The following is a 16,293-nucleotide window of genomic DNA, read 5'->3' as shown; positions in this document are numbered from 1 at the left end:
TAGGCAATAATCTGAGCTGATCTCTGATATTTGGATAGTGCCATTATTTTGCTATGAGGACAAAAAACATCCTAGGACAAGCCTACTTTTTGTCAGGTAATTTTGGCCAAGTAAAGGCCTACTGCAATTAAATAAGCATTCCCTTGTTGCTACTGCTCTGGGCAAGACCTGCTGCATGCTGGCTTATTTTAGAAAAGTACTGAGTATGCTTAATTGTTTTCCTCCATTTCAGCAACAATACATAATCACATTTGGACTTGTGGAATGAAGTCACAGTCATCAGCTGGTCCTCTCGTGCTTTCTCTTGAAAGTGCCAGCTGTATGCAGCCTGACCAGAGATGATTAACCCCTTCATGTCTCTGTTGTGCTGTCTATAAAATGCATTTTTTTCAGTGTTTTTTCCATCCTAGTCTCAACTTTTTAATACAAGTCTTGGGATCCTCCCTACAAATTTCCCTGCTAAACTACAACAACCTATTTCAGCTATTTTATGCAGTATGGTTCACAAGTAGGAGTTGAAGTTTCAGGCTCTTCCATCTTCGGTTTGTCAGACAGCTTCCCATTGAACTCATCCCATTAATTCAAGAAATAATAACCCACGCCCAAGCTGTGTTTAAATTTTATTAAAAAATACATAACCAGTAGCTAAAGGTTCCGATCAGTAAAATACCAAACTTTTAAATTGCATTATTAGAGACTTATATCAACAGTCAGCTTTGTGTGCAAAATGGCACCTTGGTTAGATATGCTAGAGGGTGTGAAATGACCTTGTGTAGATTTCATGTGTAGCTCTTATGAAGTATTCTTAATTCAGAGCAGGGACAAGAGCTATAGCTATTTTGTTGGGGATGAGCAATCACGTAGACACAGAGGATATCAGAGAATACAGCTGTTGTCAAAACAGCTCATGGAAGTCATACATGAACTGCAGAACAGAGAGCACGTACTGTGGAGCTTTTAGGATCTCTGTTCTGTGACAGGTCTGTGATGAGAAATGAAGGCAGGGCGCTCCACTTTCAGCCTCAGTAAGTAAAGGCTGTTGTGCAAATTATCTTACGTTGGAGTATCAATAAAGTGAGCATTTATATTAACAATGTGCCCCACTCACATGTGTGTTGTGAACCTCCCACAGTTACAAAGCAACATCAGGAACGTGAGTGAAAGCTGCAGTGTCCTGTCAGCAGAACCCGCTGAGGGTGAGAGGATTACTCTTGTTTTCATGAGCAGACTTTGCTTTATAAGCTGTTAGTGGCTGCACTGCTGTAATCCCATAGCACAAAACAAGCTAAGAAATGTGAAGACACTTTTCAAAGCAACTTCTTCTGTCGTTGTGAAACAGACCCATTATCGTACATCCCAAATGCATGCACTTGATCAGAACTTTCCCAGCTATGCTTTCACTCTGTAAGAGCTGCAGTTAGGATGCAAAGGGGGATGCTCAGGAATCAATCCTTCCATAGGAAGAAAACACTGGGAAGAAAGGAAGAGGTAGATTAGTTAGAACCACTATTAAAATTTATGTCCTGCTTTTAAAAGATACAGGTAGTTTTAGACTGGTGGCTATCTAGGTCCCTTTGTCCCTCTTATTTTAGACATTTATACAGCGTTATAAAGAAGAATTGCTTAAACTTTTTTCAGTACTTACTTCTTTCTCTCAGTCCTTGCCCAAAGCCACGGTAGACGTGAATCAATGCCCAAAACAGAACAGATTTTATTGCAACAGAAATGCAAGAGCCAGTAATGAAAGCAGCCTCTAGAGTATAAGAATTCCCTCTGCCCCACTCTTTTATCACCTGCAGGAAGATGAGGACATAAAACGATCAGAAAGCTGGGACCCATAAAATGCAATCAAACACTAACTTTCTGGAAGAAGTCATGTGGTAAGTGACTATATTACAGCTTTATCTGATAGAGAGTTTCACTATGTACACCAGTGCCCTCATTTGCTCGGCACTCTTAGATGTTGCTATGCAAAACCATAAGTAGATCTAACTGTTTTCAAATTGCTTTGCTGCTCTTATCCATATTTTCATTCTTAACTGCAATACAAATGTAACCACCAAAGTCAATGTGTGGCCCTTCTGTGCTTTTCCAAATCAAAGAGGGCTGTAGATACTTGGAAGAACCTGATTTGACTTCAATAAAACCACAAGAATTGCAGCCAATGTCAGTGTCTGGAGACTATTCACGTGAAGTATGAGAAACAAAGTACTGGCTGCTAATAGCATTTGGGCCCTCCCCATGATGGATAATCAACTCTGCCCTTTCTTCTTCCTTGCCTCATTTCCCACGTTGTGGGAGTTGTTGGGCTGCTCCAGTGATAAGTGCCTTATCGCTATTATAGTGCTGAAAAATGCTCAACACTGGGCTTTGTTGTGCTTATAACGTCTCTTGTTTTGCCTACATGAAGATCAGCATCTGGCATACTGCGTAAGATATGCTTTAAAGTGTGACTTCAGACCCTGCAGCTGGTCAAACAGTGGTACCACTTGAGACTTAGTGTGAGGGAGAGGAGGCATTTCAGAACTATGCACCTTGTGTTAGAAGATTTTCTTTCATCTTTCTCTAATCATTCCAGATACTTTGCCAGTTGCAGTGAGTTCCAGAGCCTCTCCCTTTAGCCTAACTAGTTCAGGAGCAATTTGACATGATTCCTGTCTGGAAAGTACATTCCAAAGATGCCTTACATGGCTGCTGCTCTCATTGATTCTACATCAAGCTGTGATGAAGGTGTATGCTCAGGAATGTGGCACCATGTTTTGCACCCAAGGATCCAGTAAAAAGCAGAGGCTTCCAGCCTTGTTTCCCATTATCAAGTAAGTTGGATGGATTACCGTGTAAAGCAGGTAGATGAGAAAAGCTACTTCAGGTACATTCTGACACAGAAAAATCCACACTAGAGGTTTCAGTTCTTTTAAAATCTGTAAAATAAAATCAGATATATACTATATATATATATATATATATATATATATATATATATATGGTGTTCTTGTTTTCTATTGGGATCCATTCTAGGTCCCTTCCACTTAGCAGTATTATTCAGAAAGGGTTAGTTGTGACTTCCTAGCTTGTGATTACTGCTCAAGGGCAGGAACTTCTAGATTCAGAAGTTGATTATTCTTGATAGCATAGCTGTTAGCTTAACACTTACTGCAATGATGCTAATGGTCACTTTCAGGCAAGCCCAGAGAACCCCTGTTGCTGAAATGATGTTATGTAGAAGGGTGATCTCGTGGAGGCTTATCAGCAGAATACACAAGCAGAGCTGAAAGAGAAGAGGCAAAGATTTGCTAAATTTTTTAGTGTATATCCCACCAAAATACTTGACACCAAGCACATGGAAAATGAAATCAGGCTAATTTCACCTACCAGGGAAGATACAGGATTGCTTTAGGAAGTTACTGGTTCAGCTAGCTGTGATTCTAAGATATTCTCAACAGCATGAAAAGATGGAAGAAGAGTTCTATACCTGTGCCTGAAGATCGAAGGTCAGCATGGAAAAACAGAGATTCAACATGAAGTATTGTGACTGTAGGCTTTCTAGAGCACCGCCCACTCGAAAGGCCATCATGCTTTGACTCTGAATAAGGATGATGGCACAGATGACATCAAAGGAGCCAACCAAGAGGATCAGAATGAAGCGGGCCTGATGGAAAAGAGAAATACGCACGTGACTGGTCACGCTGAAACGTGATGGTTTCTATCTTTAAATCTTCTAACTGGAGGAATAAAAGGGTAAGAAGAACTTAACTACCTATTAATAGTATTTGAAATAAATAACAGTTAAATGTGATAGTTTGCCACACTGTTAAGTGGCAGAAAACGCAACTTGATCAAGCATCTGATGCAACCACTTGGTACTAAGTGTAAACTCACATTGCATATTTTGGCCTACGTTACCCTCAAGATAGTAGTTTTACAACAGCTAAGAGGAACAGAAACTTTGTGATCCCTGAAGTATCACAGCTTTTAGCTGTGCTTTGTTTGAGGCCTTATTATACAGTTTGAAGTAACAGCTTTCTTTGATGGCATTAAAATTCCCTTATGGCGTAAACAACTGCTAAGAATCTTCCCCACCCCTGTCAGTGGGGGCAGGGGGTTGCTCTGAATGCTCTGCTTAATCAATTTCTAAACATGTCAGTTTTAGCTGGGTTTTATTCACAGCTTTGTTGTCTGTCACGCTGAATGTCTGCTACATTAAAGACAGCTGAAGTAGTTATATTGATATGAAACTGTTCGAACAGTAAGCATGATTCTGGCTCAGTAACTTTGCTCAGGAAGCAGAAGAGTTACAGTAATCAGTTGCTTTTATAGTACTAAAATCTCCTTAACATTGCATCTTGACCAGATTTTGCTTGTTTACTTGTTCATTCTTGTTTAATATATAAACTGAAAGCTAGGACACGTACCTCAAAGTAATTTGCATCTCTTATGCCTGTTCCTTACTAACTGTCAACTCTGTTTGCAGTAGACGTTTAACTAATTGTATCATTGATCAGCAGTTGAACAGGAAAACTCTGCTTTACTGTAATCTTCCTATCTTGGCTGTAATCTCTTCTATCAAAAAATATTTTTTGGATGACTACAGGGAAGAAGGAATCTCCTCCCATTTGTGATATGTATGCAAACATAAAAGGGAAGGACTTCTTAGAGAAGCAAGGCAAGGGAAAGTTTAACTACTAAAGTTAGTAACACACTAAGTTCCTTCTTTACATTTCGTTATGGAAGATAAACAAGATAATCCAAATGGGCAGTACCTGCCTTAACACTATCGTTTCCTTGCAACAGGTTATCACTCCTAAAAACACAATGTTGCAATTATGGATGTTATGAGTTGCTGGTGGCTGCATCCTTGCATACAGACCTGACATTCCAGTTCCATTCAGTTGGATTTATGTGACTTTGGGCCAGTTATTTTATGGGTGAAAATCTGATGCAGGGTAGATAAACCCATGGTAACACATTCTGCATGCGTTGTTAGTGCAAATGATGTTATTTGATATTTATGTTACTTTCAGCTACATACATAAAGAAACCCATAGAACTGTAAAGAGGAACAGATTTGTCATTGTAGAGATGTGCATTTTGTTAGTCAGTGGTAGGAATCATTTGGCCTGATGTTCTGTTTTCAGTGCCCTTACCACAGGTGCCTTGCCTTTCTAAGATTTTCCCATCCAAGATTTAGAGTCAAGCAAAGTTAATTGAAACCAGGGGACTAACCAGGAGTTTTGGCTTTTGCTCAACAGGGAGAACTGTGAAATTGATAATGGATCGGAACATCACTAACAGGATGGAAAGAACAAAGACGATGAGCTCCTGGCGGTTCTCCTGCAGGATTCCTCTAGTCACGTAGTACACACAGAACACTGGGAAGGAGAAGGAAAAGTCAGTCAGCAGGTGAGCACAGAGCGCACGTGGTGCTGTTTTTCAGTACACCTTGATCCAGGTAACAAAGTGGAAGTATCAAGATTGTGCAACATAGATTCCTTAATCAAAAGCACATCTTCATTCTTACCAAGGAGCCTGCATCCGATTCTTCAGATGCTGTGAGTACTCTTTCCTGTGTTTACCATACAAGGAATGAAATAATTCATTGGACTTTTAAATCATTTCTGAAGCAATGCTTTGAAAATAGCAACTATCCAAACTGACCAGCAGCAGTGGGATGTTTGATTGGATTAGGACTATCAGGTTGAACAATATATTCAAATGAAATTAAGTAATGTTATTTTATTGAAGAACTGAAATTACATAATCCGATTCAGGAAAGCTCTGAGGTGATGTTTATATGAAACAAATCGAGCTACATACCTCAGTATCCTATTCTGCAACCACCACACAGATAAGGAAGAAGCTTTCCTTGCAGACACAGGCTGCTCCTGTCTAAGTCACTCCTGCAAACATTAGCTCATTCTTACCATCAACAAAGTAACAGTTTTTTTTCTTTTTTCCCAGGGTTGTTCTTCCGGGCACATCTGATAATGCAGCTTTGTTAGCCTGGGACAAGGGTCATAAAAGTGTTTAAAGGAACATAATAACTTCAGTTGCTCTGAACAAACCTGAAGGTAAGTTTACTTCCTTTTCCGCTTTTATTAAAGTAAGTTAGTAAAGAAAAAATGGTCAGCAAATCAAAGAAGGAATCGCGTGATTTGGTTTCTTGTGTGCTTATGACCTCAGGAAGACCTGAGAGATGTGAGACGGCGCTTCCTTGTTTGATAAGGTCAGCTGCTCGAACTGAAGTCTGTACAAATAATTTGGAAACAAACATTTTCCTGACCACCGCTGGCAGAGACGGCACAGGAACATTTCTGAGATGAATAAAGGACGTCCCTTTGTTTTCAAAAGGGAAACTTTAACAAATTAAATCCAAACCTCTTGGAAATAATGTCCAGTGGTTTGTGGGAGGTGTGCAGCTCTCCCTCTGTGGTCATTGCATTCCCTAATGATTACTCTGGTAGAAAAATGCATTTCTTTTAAAGCACGGTGGGTGTTTCTTACCGACTCCAACTAACTGTATGAGAGAAATGGTGAAATCTTCCTCGGTCTGTCGAACGAGCGTCTCTATGGTCAGCCCTATGACACTGAGCAGGGACAGAATAGTCACACAGAAGTAGATCTTTACAGGAAATGACAGCTCTGAACAAGGCTTGATCTGTAAAGGAAGAGAACGTTTAAAGTCGTAATGCCATTTGACCTGTTTGCTGTCCCTAAGAAATGCATTAATGCAAATGGGCTGATGGAGAACCAGGGCAGGGTTTCCTTGGGAGAAGGGAAGAGAAACATCTGACAAAAGAACTGAAACTGCACAAGTGCTGAGGGAGGGAGAACTCCAGCTTCATCTGATGAGTGATCTCAGCCTCCACTTCTTGAGTTCATCCCTGTAAACCATATTCTGCCTTTCTCACAGCACTCTAATTTCATCTCCTGGAATCAAGTCTGGCAATACCCAGATATAAAGCTACCAAAGCAGTTCAGCAAGTGACCTCCTGGGCTCCTGTGCAAAGATTTTTACTTTTAGAAGATCGTAGAGAAACAGCCACACTTTAAAGCAGACACAAGATCTCAGTGAGATTTTTTATCTGTGTATTCCAGGCAGCCTGAATCCTGGAGAGAGATGAACTGACTGCGAATGGCACCACGTTGGAGTTCAGGACCGTGTGCCACTGCCAGGGGGAGAGTCACCTGGAGGCAGAGGTCAGCTATGGCACTGTTACTGGGTTACTATCTTATACAACACATCCTTATACACAAAGACTTTTGATGAGCTGCATTGAAAGCAGTTTAATTTAAGCAAGCCCAAATAATTGAAAGCAATCGAGAAAGCGCTGCTTGCATTGGTTCAGTAATTTGGGAGGAGTGCTTGTTTAGTACCGGGCTTGCTCTGCAGCCATAAACACAGGCCAGCAGGTATGAAAAGCAGCCAAGGAATGAGTTCCAGCGAAACCACACGCTAAGGAACCGCAGGTACCCCTGGGCGCCGCTGTCTGACCGAATGACTGTAATTAACCCCGACACCGCAGGCTGAGCGGGCTGCGGTTCTCCTGCGGGAAGGGCCCGGCCGGGAGGGACCGCCCGGGTACTCACGGGGCCGCAGGGCGTGGGGACGAGCTCCCGGTGCCGCGGGGTGAGGTTGGGCAGAGCGGGGCCGCTGTAGGGAGAGAGAAGGAAGGCGGCGTCACTGCGGGGCGCACCCACAGCCGCTCCGCATCCCACCGCCCCCCCGGCCGGTTCGGGCCGCGCCGCTACCTCTCCTCGGTGGGCTCCATGCCGGCCGCGCCGCCCTCCGCTAACGGCCGCTACATGGCTGCGGCGGCAGAGCCGCGCCGGGCAGCGCCCGCCCTTCCGGGGCTGCGGGACGTCACTTCCCGCACGGCGCGGGGCTCCCAGCCGGGTCTATGCGGGGCCGCGCCTCGGCCCGCTCCCGCCCGCAGCGGTGGGCGGCGGCCGCCCGGGCTGTGCCGCACGTGGCAGGGCGGCTCGGTACGGCGGACGGAACGTTGCTTGCCGGCCGGCTCAGCGCGGCCTCCTTTCATTTTGAGCCCTCCAGGTTAAGGGCAGGAGGGAGGGCGGCTGGCGGCTGCTGCCTGCTCGGGGCGCCGGGGCGGCCGCGGGGGTCGCGAGAGGCGGGTTGGGAGGGCAGCTGGTGTGCAGGAAAACGTTCTGCTGGGTTTTGAGCGTTTCTTTGTTCAGGAGACGTTAGTAGCTGTGAGGCGGTGTGTGCGGTCTGTGCGCGTCTTTGTGCTTTGTTGTCGTTCAGTGAAGGCACGTCGGCTGCTCGCTCGGGATGCTGAGCTGCCAAGGGCAGGTGGGCATGTCTGCATCCCGGCCCTCTTTTCACTGCCCGATTCACCTCGGTTTCACAAGTGACCTCTTTTAGCGTTCCTGCTCCTCACGGAGTTCTTTGTGGATACCATCAAAGGAAGACATCCATCTTAGTGCACAGACATTGCCGCGGTTCTTCCCACCCCTGCTTCCTAACGCCTTGTCTTTCTGCTAGATGCTGATCGTGCTGGAGCCCCGAACTCTGCCCGTCCAGGAGCTGCTGGGTGACTGTAACGGTGATGGGCAGAATGTGCTCTGCTGCATAAGGCACAGCGAGAGCTTCTGACTCACAGGTACCTGTTCTGAGGTCAGCTGCACCACCAAGCAGTTCTGCATCCAAACACATTGCTGTGCGCCACGTTATCTTTTATGTTCACAATAAATTGTGTTCAGGCAGTGGATGTGTAACTTTAAAAAAGAGAAAAAAGTTGTATTTCCTCTCTTTGGGTTATATTTCATCGCATTGCTGCATTTTTCCTTGTCACTGTATGTGTTTCCTTTACATTGTTTTAGTCTTTCAGTTCTAAGGGAAGCCTTGGGCTGCATTAAACAATTAGCTGTTACTCATTAGTCAAAACTTGATACTCTTTTTTTTCCTTCCCCATTGGTAATGTCGTTTAAAATGGGAGAAGATAGAAGGAAGAGTTTAGAATGCACTGCATGCAGTTCATTCTTGTGAGCTGGAAGATTCCATGTTTGTGTGTAATCCAACAGAAACAGTCTACCAGCCACTGCCACGTTTTCATCTATTGGTAAACATCAGCTGCCGGTTGCTCTTATGGGAGGAGGATTGAATTACTTCCAGATGGAGAGTCCTTTCAGCCAATTTAAGGCTTTCCAGCTGATGTAAGACAGCAGGTCAGTAATTCAGAGGTGTGGTTTTATTCTTATTATTGCTATTCTGCTTCCTGCCACTAGTGGAATTGGTGATGTTAAATATGATAATGTGATGCTGCTCAAAATGGGGGTTCTGTTGGGGTTAATTGTTTTAGTTTTCAATTGAGCAGTGTAAATAGAAAAATGCAAATATTAGTTTTGGTACCTACCCGTTTTGAATGTATGGAGGGATTTTTGTGTTGTTTGGTTCTTGGGAAAGCTTGAAAAAGGAGAAATGAAGAATCAGGCTGACGCAACAAATCCTCGTAGAGCATATGCTCTTTTTCATGTGGGTTAACGTGAATATATAGTTGAGCATATTGTACCTCAATGTTATGCTGCCATGATCTCCTGCTAAAATGCAAAAGGGATAAGGTGTTGGTTTGGAAATGTTCCCTGTGTGGCTGTAATAAGAGAAATAGAGTACACTAGGAATGGAAAACTTCAGTGTAAAGTAGGACATGGGAATGGCACAACGTATTTAACTCTTAGTACATCTTTGTATCAAACATTACAAAATCATGAAGAAAACAACGGGTGCTGTTCCTACGTTAGCAAAATCAGGGCAGGTGTATTAGCTTTTGTTAGAACCCTGCTATTTCTACTTGTCATTAATTATTTCCTGTATTGCCATTCTTTGACTCACTGTGGTGTTACAGTCTTATTTCAGACAGCTTTACCAAGCTGTCCAGTGATTAGCTTCCCCCAGTAATTGCTTTATAACTGTTTAAGGCCTTCCGTACTGCCCGTATGGTAAATGTTCTTTTAGAGATGTCAGCCTTCATTTCTCCTAGTGCTTCTTTATCCAGGAGCAGAAAATGATTCATCGTTTTATTCTCATGTGATTAATTCTGATTGCTTTTGTTCACAAAACACAGTCTGCAAATTAGAAAGCGCTTAATTCTGATCATATGTTTTAATAATGCAGTTAAGCTTCTCAGGTTCTCTTTCTTTCTTTGGAACTTGTTAGCATTATGATGCCAAAGGTTGTTTAACTTGAGAAAAGTAAAGGTCATAGTCATGTTAGCAGTCCAAAATCCATTCTGAAAGAGAAGGTAGCGAGGTCTTTTTTTATCTTTCAGAATGAATGTGATATTTTTGTAGTATTAGGGATTGATGTGCGCTGCTATATTTGGTTTTCTTCCTTTCCCTATTTCTTTCATTCTTAGGCAGAAAAAAAAAAATGGAATAGACCACATGAAGAAGCATCTAAAGTTGATTTTCATGTTATTTGGAGGACCAGATACACTTCTGGAGACCACTGCAGATGGAAGATTAATCACATGATATTTTTCTTCCCTACAAAGTCAATGTTGCTTCGTGTTAAGGACAGATACTAGTTTTGTTGTGTCAGTATGTCGACTGTGACAAGTGCTGAGACGCCAGAGGAATCGAACCCTCCTCTCCTTGAAGAAAAGCCAAAGGGAAAATCACTATTTAATTTGGGTTCGCTCTTTGCTAACAGGAGTGAAAAATTTGTAATTGCTAGGAGCGACAGTGTGCCAGAAGAGAACGTCCTGAAAATAACTATCACAGAGACTACGGTCATCGAGTCAGACTTGGGCATCTGGAACTCTCATGCTCTCATCTACCTCACTTTGTGGTTTTTCTTCAGCTTTTGCACTCTTTTTCTTAACAAATACATCCTTTCATTACTGGAAGGAGAGCCTAGCATGCTAGGTAAGCCTGCTTTTCTTTTATGCTTCAATTCCAGTAAGATATTTGATTCTATCAGATTCTTGTGTGTAAAGTTCACTTTAGTTGATTGATTTGCTCCCTCAGAAGGTCCAAGTTAGGAGATGTGGGGGTGGATCTTGGAGCTGAGAACCTGTGTATGTGATTGCAGCCTGCAGTGGAGTTCATGGTGCTGCCCTTCCCTCCTCTCATCCATCCACACGGTGGAGGACAGGAGCTGTAAGAGTGTTTTGAGAGCAAAAAATGTAATTAAATGTTCACTTTTCTGTGCCAGGGGGCAGTGTGGGCTCTTGAAAAATATAATAAAATTGAGTCAGATCTTGATAGTCTCTAGTGCTGATTGACTTGTTTGATCAACAAGATTAATTTTTACGTGAAGACGCAGAAGCTGCCCTTTGTGACATCTATAATTCACTGGGCTTGTTTTTCCTTATTTGTTTTAATAAGAAAACAAAAAACGTTTTATCTGCGTCCTGGGTTATTTGATTTGTTCTGCTGCCTTGCTGGTAGATGTAAAATTAAAGGGCTGTTGTGAGAATTCATCAAGTCCAATGTCACTGCAGACCAGTCTGTGTACAAAATTCTCTCATGTTACTTAATATGTAGCATTCCCATCATCACCTGATATTTTTTCCCATCTCTTTAGGTGCTGTTCAGATGCTTTCAACCACCTTTATTGGCTGTATAAAAATGTTTGTTCCATGCTGCTTGTACCAGCACAAAACGCGCATCTCTTACCCACCCAATTTCATCATGATAATGCTGTTTGTTGGACTGATGAGGTAAACTCGTTAATTAGAGTTCTGTGCTATTGGCTCATTGCATTTTTCTGGTCAGAAGCACTGTTTTTATGCTCTCTTCCTTCTCTTTCTTGCCTTCATAGGGTATAGCTGCTAAAGTCTTGTTTTATCTTCTGCTTAACTTGTGTTTTTCAATTTCAGATTTGCAACAGTGGTCTTAGGGCTCGTCAGCTTGAAAAATGTGGCAGTTTCATTTGCAGAGACAGTTAAAAGCTCCGCACCTATTTTTACTGTTATTATGTCTCGGATGATATTAGGGGAATACACTGGTGAGTTCTTCAGTGTTTAAATTTCCTTTCAAAAATACCTATTGTAATACTGCCCCTTGTTGGGCCGTGGACAGGGAGATGTCACTGAAGTATGGCAGACAGATTGAAGCAGCTGGAAGAATCATTCTGTCACTACATTAAATCTAACAGAATTATTTTTCCTTTGAAGTAAAGAAGTGGTGGTAAAACTAAAACTTCAAACTGTGTTATCTCATGTATGGCACTGAGAGTATAGCAACAGAACTCGAGTTGATTTTTGATTTCTTTTCATCTGCAGGATTGCTGGTTAATCTCTCTCTCATTCCAGTTATGGGTGGGCTAGCTCTGTGTACAGCTACTGAAATCAGCTTCAACATTCTAGGTTTCTCAGCAGCTTTATCTACTAATATCATGGACTGGTAAGTCATAACAGCTGCTATGCGTGTGGAATAAAGGAACGATGTTTCTTGATAGGTTGAATAAAATCATTGCCTGTAATTATTTCTGCATTTGGAACTAGGGGAAAAAAAAGATTTTTATTTTGGTATTTCCATACACAAGAAATTGAGTGATCGTGGGTTTCTCTTCCTTTTTGCTGCGAGTTTGCTTAAACGTTGTGTTTTTCTTTCTTTACCAGTTTGCAGAATGTCTTTTCCAAAAAATTACTCAGTGGAGATAAATACAGATTTTCGTAAGTATTAAAAATATTTCAGGTTGGGTTATGGATTGACCTTAGGCTGCATAAGAAAACCATGTATTTGTGACTGTGTTGGAATAAACTGCTGTGAACTTCATCAACTCAGTAAATGTGAATTTTACTGCAGGATTTTACAGCTGATTTGGGTCTTGAAAACTTTGGCCATTTGTCTTCAGTCTGTCTTGGCCAAACAGAGAACACAGAATGAGGTTTTTATGTAGATCTGATGCAGCTTTCTTCAGCTCTGCAAAATACGGAATTCTTAACCATTTTCATTTGCCTTTTTGTAGGGCCCCAGAGCTTCAGTTCTATACAAGCGCTGCTGCAGTGGTTATGCTTATTCCAGCTTGGATATTTTTCATGGTAATTTGAATTTGCTAATGCAAATTTATGTTTTACTTGTGAGCTTTGCTTCTAATTCGCCCTATCTTACTTGAATCACTTCATCACCAGAGCTTTATCTTTTGTTTGCATGAGCTGGAGAAACACTAAAAAGCAATAGCTTAGCAGAGATTTGAGATGGCAGGTGACCACAAAGCCTGGGTTTATTTCAGGGTTTTAGAGAGAAATTATTTCATCTGACTACATAAATGCATTTAAAGTTTTAGTTAAAGACTTGAACTACAAATCTTAAACATTTGCTGACTTTTTGCCAATGTTCATGTGGCGTACAGGAGTACCAACTCTCTGAAAGCAAAATTGAGACGAAGTCAGTCTAATGTGCATTCTGACATTTCATTGCCATGCATCATGCTGATATTTAAATGTAAGACTAATACCTGGTTATAATAATAATGGCTAGGTTGGATATTGGTTTTTAGACTAGGTTATAAGCTAAACTCTTAAGAGCCCCTGTTTTGCATTTAGGATGTTCCAGTGATTGGGAAAAGTGGAAGGAGTTTTAGCTACAACCAAGATGTAGTTGTACTTCTCTTAATAGACGGAGTCTTGTTCCACCTGCAGAGTGTTACAGCCTATGCCCTGATGGGAAAAATTTCTCCTGTGACTTTCAGGTAAAACTTTATTCCTGTTCCAGGGAACAGTTATGGGGTTTTTTTCTTACTCAATATTGCTGCTTAGAAAATGAGTAGTGAGAGCACTGTGCAAGGAAAGAAGTAAATACACAAACGTACAAATGTTAGAACAAATCTTTTCACATCCATATCACGAGGAGCTTTTGGACTGCTTGCTCACAGTGTGAGAAGAGCAGCATTTGGCACGTGTTCTGACATTCACTTTAGTGACAATAAGGCAATACCTATATATAGCTAATTGCAGTACAGAAAATGATCGACCAGCTCTGAAAGGTGTTTCTGAGGCATCACACCAGCACAAACTGCACTTCTTGTAATACTTGTGTCTTTTGAAGATGGCTCCACCTTTGTTGTCAGTTACAGGCAGCTTCATTAGGCTCCTGCACAGCTCTAATGCAGTGATGGCTACTGTATAACCTGAATAGTAACAGCATCCAGACAATACTATATAACCTGAATAGTAACACTCAGAAATGACAGTTATGGTGGTGGTGTTCTATTAATATTGTCTGTGTGTCTGTCTTACATATGAATTGCTAATGCTGTTCTGTGTGCTTAAAAATAACAAAGAAACAGAACTCTGAGGTGACTTGTTAACTCTAAATTGAAATGTCTTGAAAGATATTAGTACCAGTATGCAAGCGGTGTGGCTACAGGATTAGCTGAACTAGGAGAAGTGGAATCTGGTATTTAAAAAGCAAGCAAAAGAGAGATCCCACTACATGAAGGTATGACTGTGTGTAGGATACGGGAGAGCTTTCTTTGGCCTTAACTTCTGTAATTCCTTTCCAGTGTTGCCAGTACTGTGAAGCACGCACTGTCAATCTGGCTAAGTATTATTGTGTTTGGTAACAAAATCACAAGCCTCTCTGCCATTGGGACTGTTCTAGTGACGGTGGGAGTTCTGCTTTATAACAAGGCAAAGCAGCATCAGCAAGAAACTATACACAGCCTGGCAGCTGCAGCCCCACAGCCTGCACCAAGTACAGCTGAAGATACTGAGCCACTGATTTCCAAGGATTTGAATCCATATGATTGATACGGTCGCTTATTCTTACAACGTGGTGCAGAAGTGATTGTTTCTGCAGCTGTTGACGCTGATGTGCTTCCTTTGAGGTTCACAGCAAGTCAGACCTGGGACTTGATGCAGAAAAAGAACAACGAGAAGAACACAGGAAACCTTGATTAACTCAGAAACTGAACTAGCAGAGGGCCTGGTGTTATTTCATGTGGTAAACGTGGGCTTTTTGATCTCTTGACTGCAAAAAAACCACACAAGCCTATATTAGAAAGAACTTTGGTGTCTCGTAGGAAAATCATTACTTCCTCCTTGCCCAGGAAAGCAATGTGAAAACTTTGGCCCGTCACTGTATCTGGTTTTCTTGCAGTAGAGTGAAATTTCGAGGTGTTAGTTACTGTATGCTGCATCCTCCATTATCTGTTTGTGTTGCAGAGCTGGAAGAAGGAACCCCTCCCTTCCCCCAGCTCCCATCTCAGCAAATGGCTTACTTAGGTAAAGCTGAAGTAAACTACAGACATGAGTCCATGTCTCAAAGCACAATGAGCCACTACTTCCAACGACAAAACAAGCAGTAGATAGTCTATTTTTTTGGGGTCTGAGACTCAAAAGGGAAATAGTTGATCCTGGTTATGTATTTACAGTATTGAAATCCAAATGCACAGACATAGCCGCGCTGTGCAAACAGTGCTGAAGTACATATGTGCAGATTACCACCAAGATGTGTGATTTTTGGTGTGATCAGTCAGGATATCCGTATTTCTATCAGGAACCATTTTAATAAGCGAATTTCCTGCATTTTGTTATGTTGTTCTTTTTAAACGAGGAAGTGAGGTTTTATTTTGTAGCACTGTTTGTAGGACTGCAACAAAAATACTGCCTTTCAGAAACTCAGGGTCATTACCCGACGTGCAAAGTATTTCTGACCTTCCCACTTATGTGAGGACTCTTGGGGGTATCTGACAAAGCTGGAAGGGGACCACGAGCTGCGGCCAAAATGGGAGTTCTTCCTTTTATGGAGAAGTTACATTTCGTGGCCGAGTGGAGGTTAAAAGCCAACTTCATGCCTTCCCTTTAAGGAAACCTTACACTCGATTCATTCATCTTTGCAAACAGAGCACGTGTATGTACGGTATCACGTGGGCGTTTGGGGAACAAAAATGAACAAAACGAGCTGATTTGTAATAATTTCCTGTTTTGAAAGAGCGTAGCTTGGTGTTAAGAGCCTGAATTAAATGTTCTTTAGAGTCAAATACTGTTTCTAATAGGAAGTCGCATGGGGAATCCTTAGGACATTGCAGCCCCTGCTCACGCTTCCCACGTGAGCTATTCCATGGCTTGATTCCTGCAGAGGGACGTGTCCAGTACTTGAGGTTTATCCCTGTTGGTGGACGGCTGCTTTGAGCAGGAGGGAAATGCCCATTTCCCATCATTGTGCGATGTCTGTTTTGCTGTGTTTGGTTTTTTTTTGGTGCGTTGTTGCTGCTCATTTTGCTTACTAAAAAAAAAAGCTGTGGTCTGTGAAATGGAGACGTGTATCTCAGGTTTTCCTTCATGCTTTTCAAGAATCTGTGTATTTGGCAAAAAAAACACCTTGTTT

General features: G+C 42.0%; 2 protein-coding genes across 4 annotated transcripts; one reads left to right on the top strand and one right to left on the bottom strand.

Annotated features, from left to right (window-relative positions):
• Positions 1 to 607: 607 nt before the first annotated feature.
• On the bottom strand, positions 608 to 7,858 carry LOC140261172 (uncharacterized). The gene is made up of 9 exons (XM_072354343.1): positions 7,750 to 7,858; positions 7,588 to 7,651; positions 6,502 to 6,655; positions 5,224 to 5,369; positions 3,473 to 3,649; positions 3,155 to 3,268; positions 2,835 to 2,921; positions 1,646 to 1,793; positions 608 to 1,470 (listed from the first exon to the last, which is right to left on the bottom strand). The coding sequence occupies exons 1-9, from the start codon at positions 7,767 to 7,769 to the stop codon at positions 1,439 to 1,441; spliced, it is 942 nt and encodes a 313-aa protein (XP_072210444.1). The 5' UTR covers positions 7,770 to 7,858; the 3' UTR covers positions 608 to 1,438.
• Position 7,859: 1 nt separating this feature from the next.
• SLC35E2B (solute carrier family 35 member E2B) lies at positions 7,860 to 16,223 on the top strand. 3 transcript variants are annotated; one of them, XM_072354339.1, is made up of 11 exons: positions 7,860 to 7,983; positions 8,501 to 8,618; positions 9,040 to 9,183; positions 10,371 to 10,881; positions 11,543 to 11,678; positions 11,838 to 11,965; positions 12,243 to 12,363; positions 12,582 to 12,635; positions 12,932 to 13,004; positions 13,509 to 13,654; positions 14,468 to 16,223. In XM_072354339.1, the coding sequence occupies exons 4-11, from the start codon at positions 10,557 to 10,559 to the stop codon at positions 14,712 to 14,714; spliced, it is 1,230 nt and encodes a 409-aa protein (XP_072210440.1). In that variant the 5' UTR covers positions 7,860 to 7,983; positions 8,501 to 8,618; positions 9,040 to 9,183; positions 10,371 to 10,556; the 3' UTR covers positions 14,715 to 16,223. The 3 variants fall into 3 exon arrangements, with proteins under 3 accessions (XP_072210440.1, XP_072210441.1, XP_072210443.1); XM_072354340.1 differs by having other exon boundaries at positions 9,040 to 9,187; positions 10,375 to 10,881; XM_072354342.1 differs by having other exon boundaries at positions 7,911 to 8,050; positions 9,040 to 9,187; positions 10,375 to 10,881.
• Positions 16,224 to 16,293: the final 70 nt, after the last annotated feature.

Source organism: Excalfactoria chinensis, chromosome 20 (assembly GCF_039878825.1).
Source record: "Excalfactoria chinensis isolate bCotChi1 chromosome 20, bCotChi1.hap2, whole genome shotgun sequence".
In the NCBI taxonomy this organism is placed as follows: domain Eukaryota; kingdom Metazoa; phylum Chordata; class Aves; order Galliformes; family Phasianidae; genus Excalfactoria; species Excalfactoria chinensis.
The sequence above is the reverse complement of the archived record's forward strand: the minus strand, read 5'-3'. Positions and strand labels throughout refer to the sequence as shown.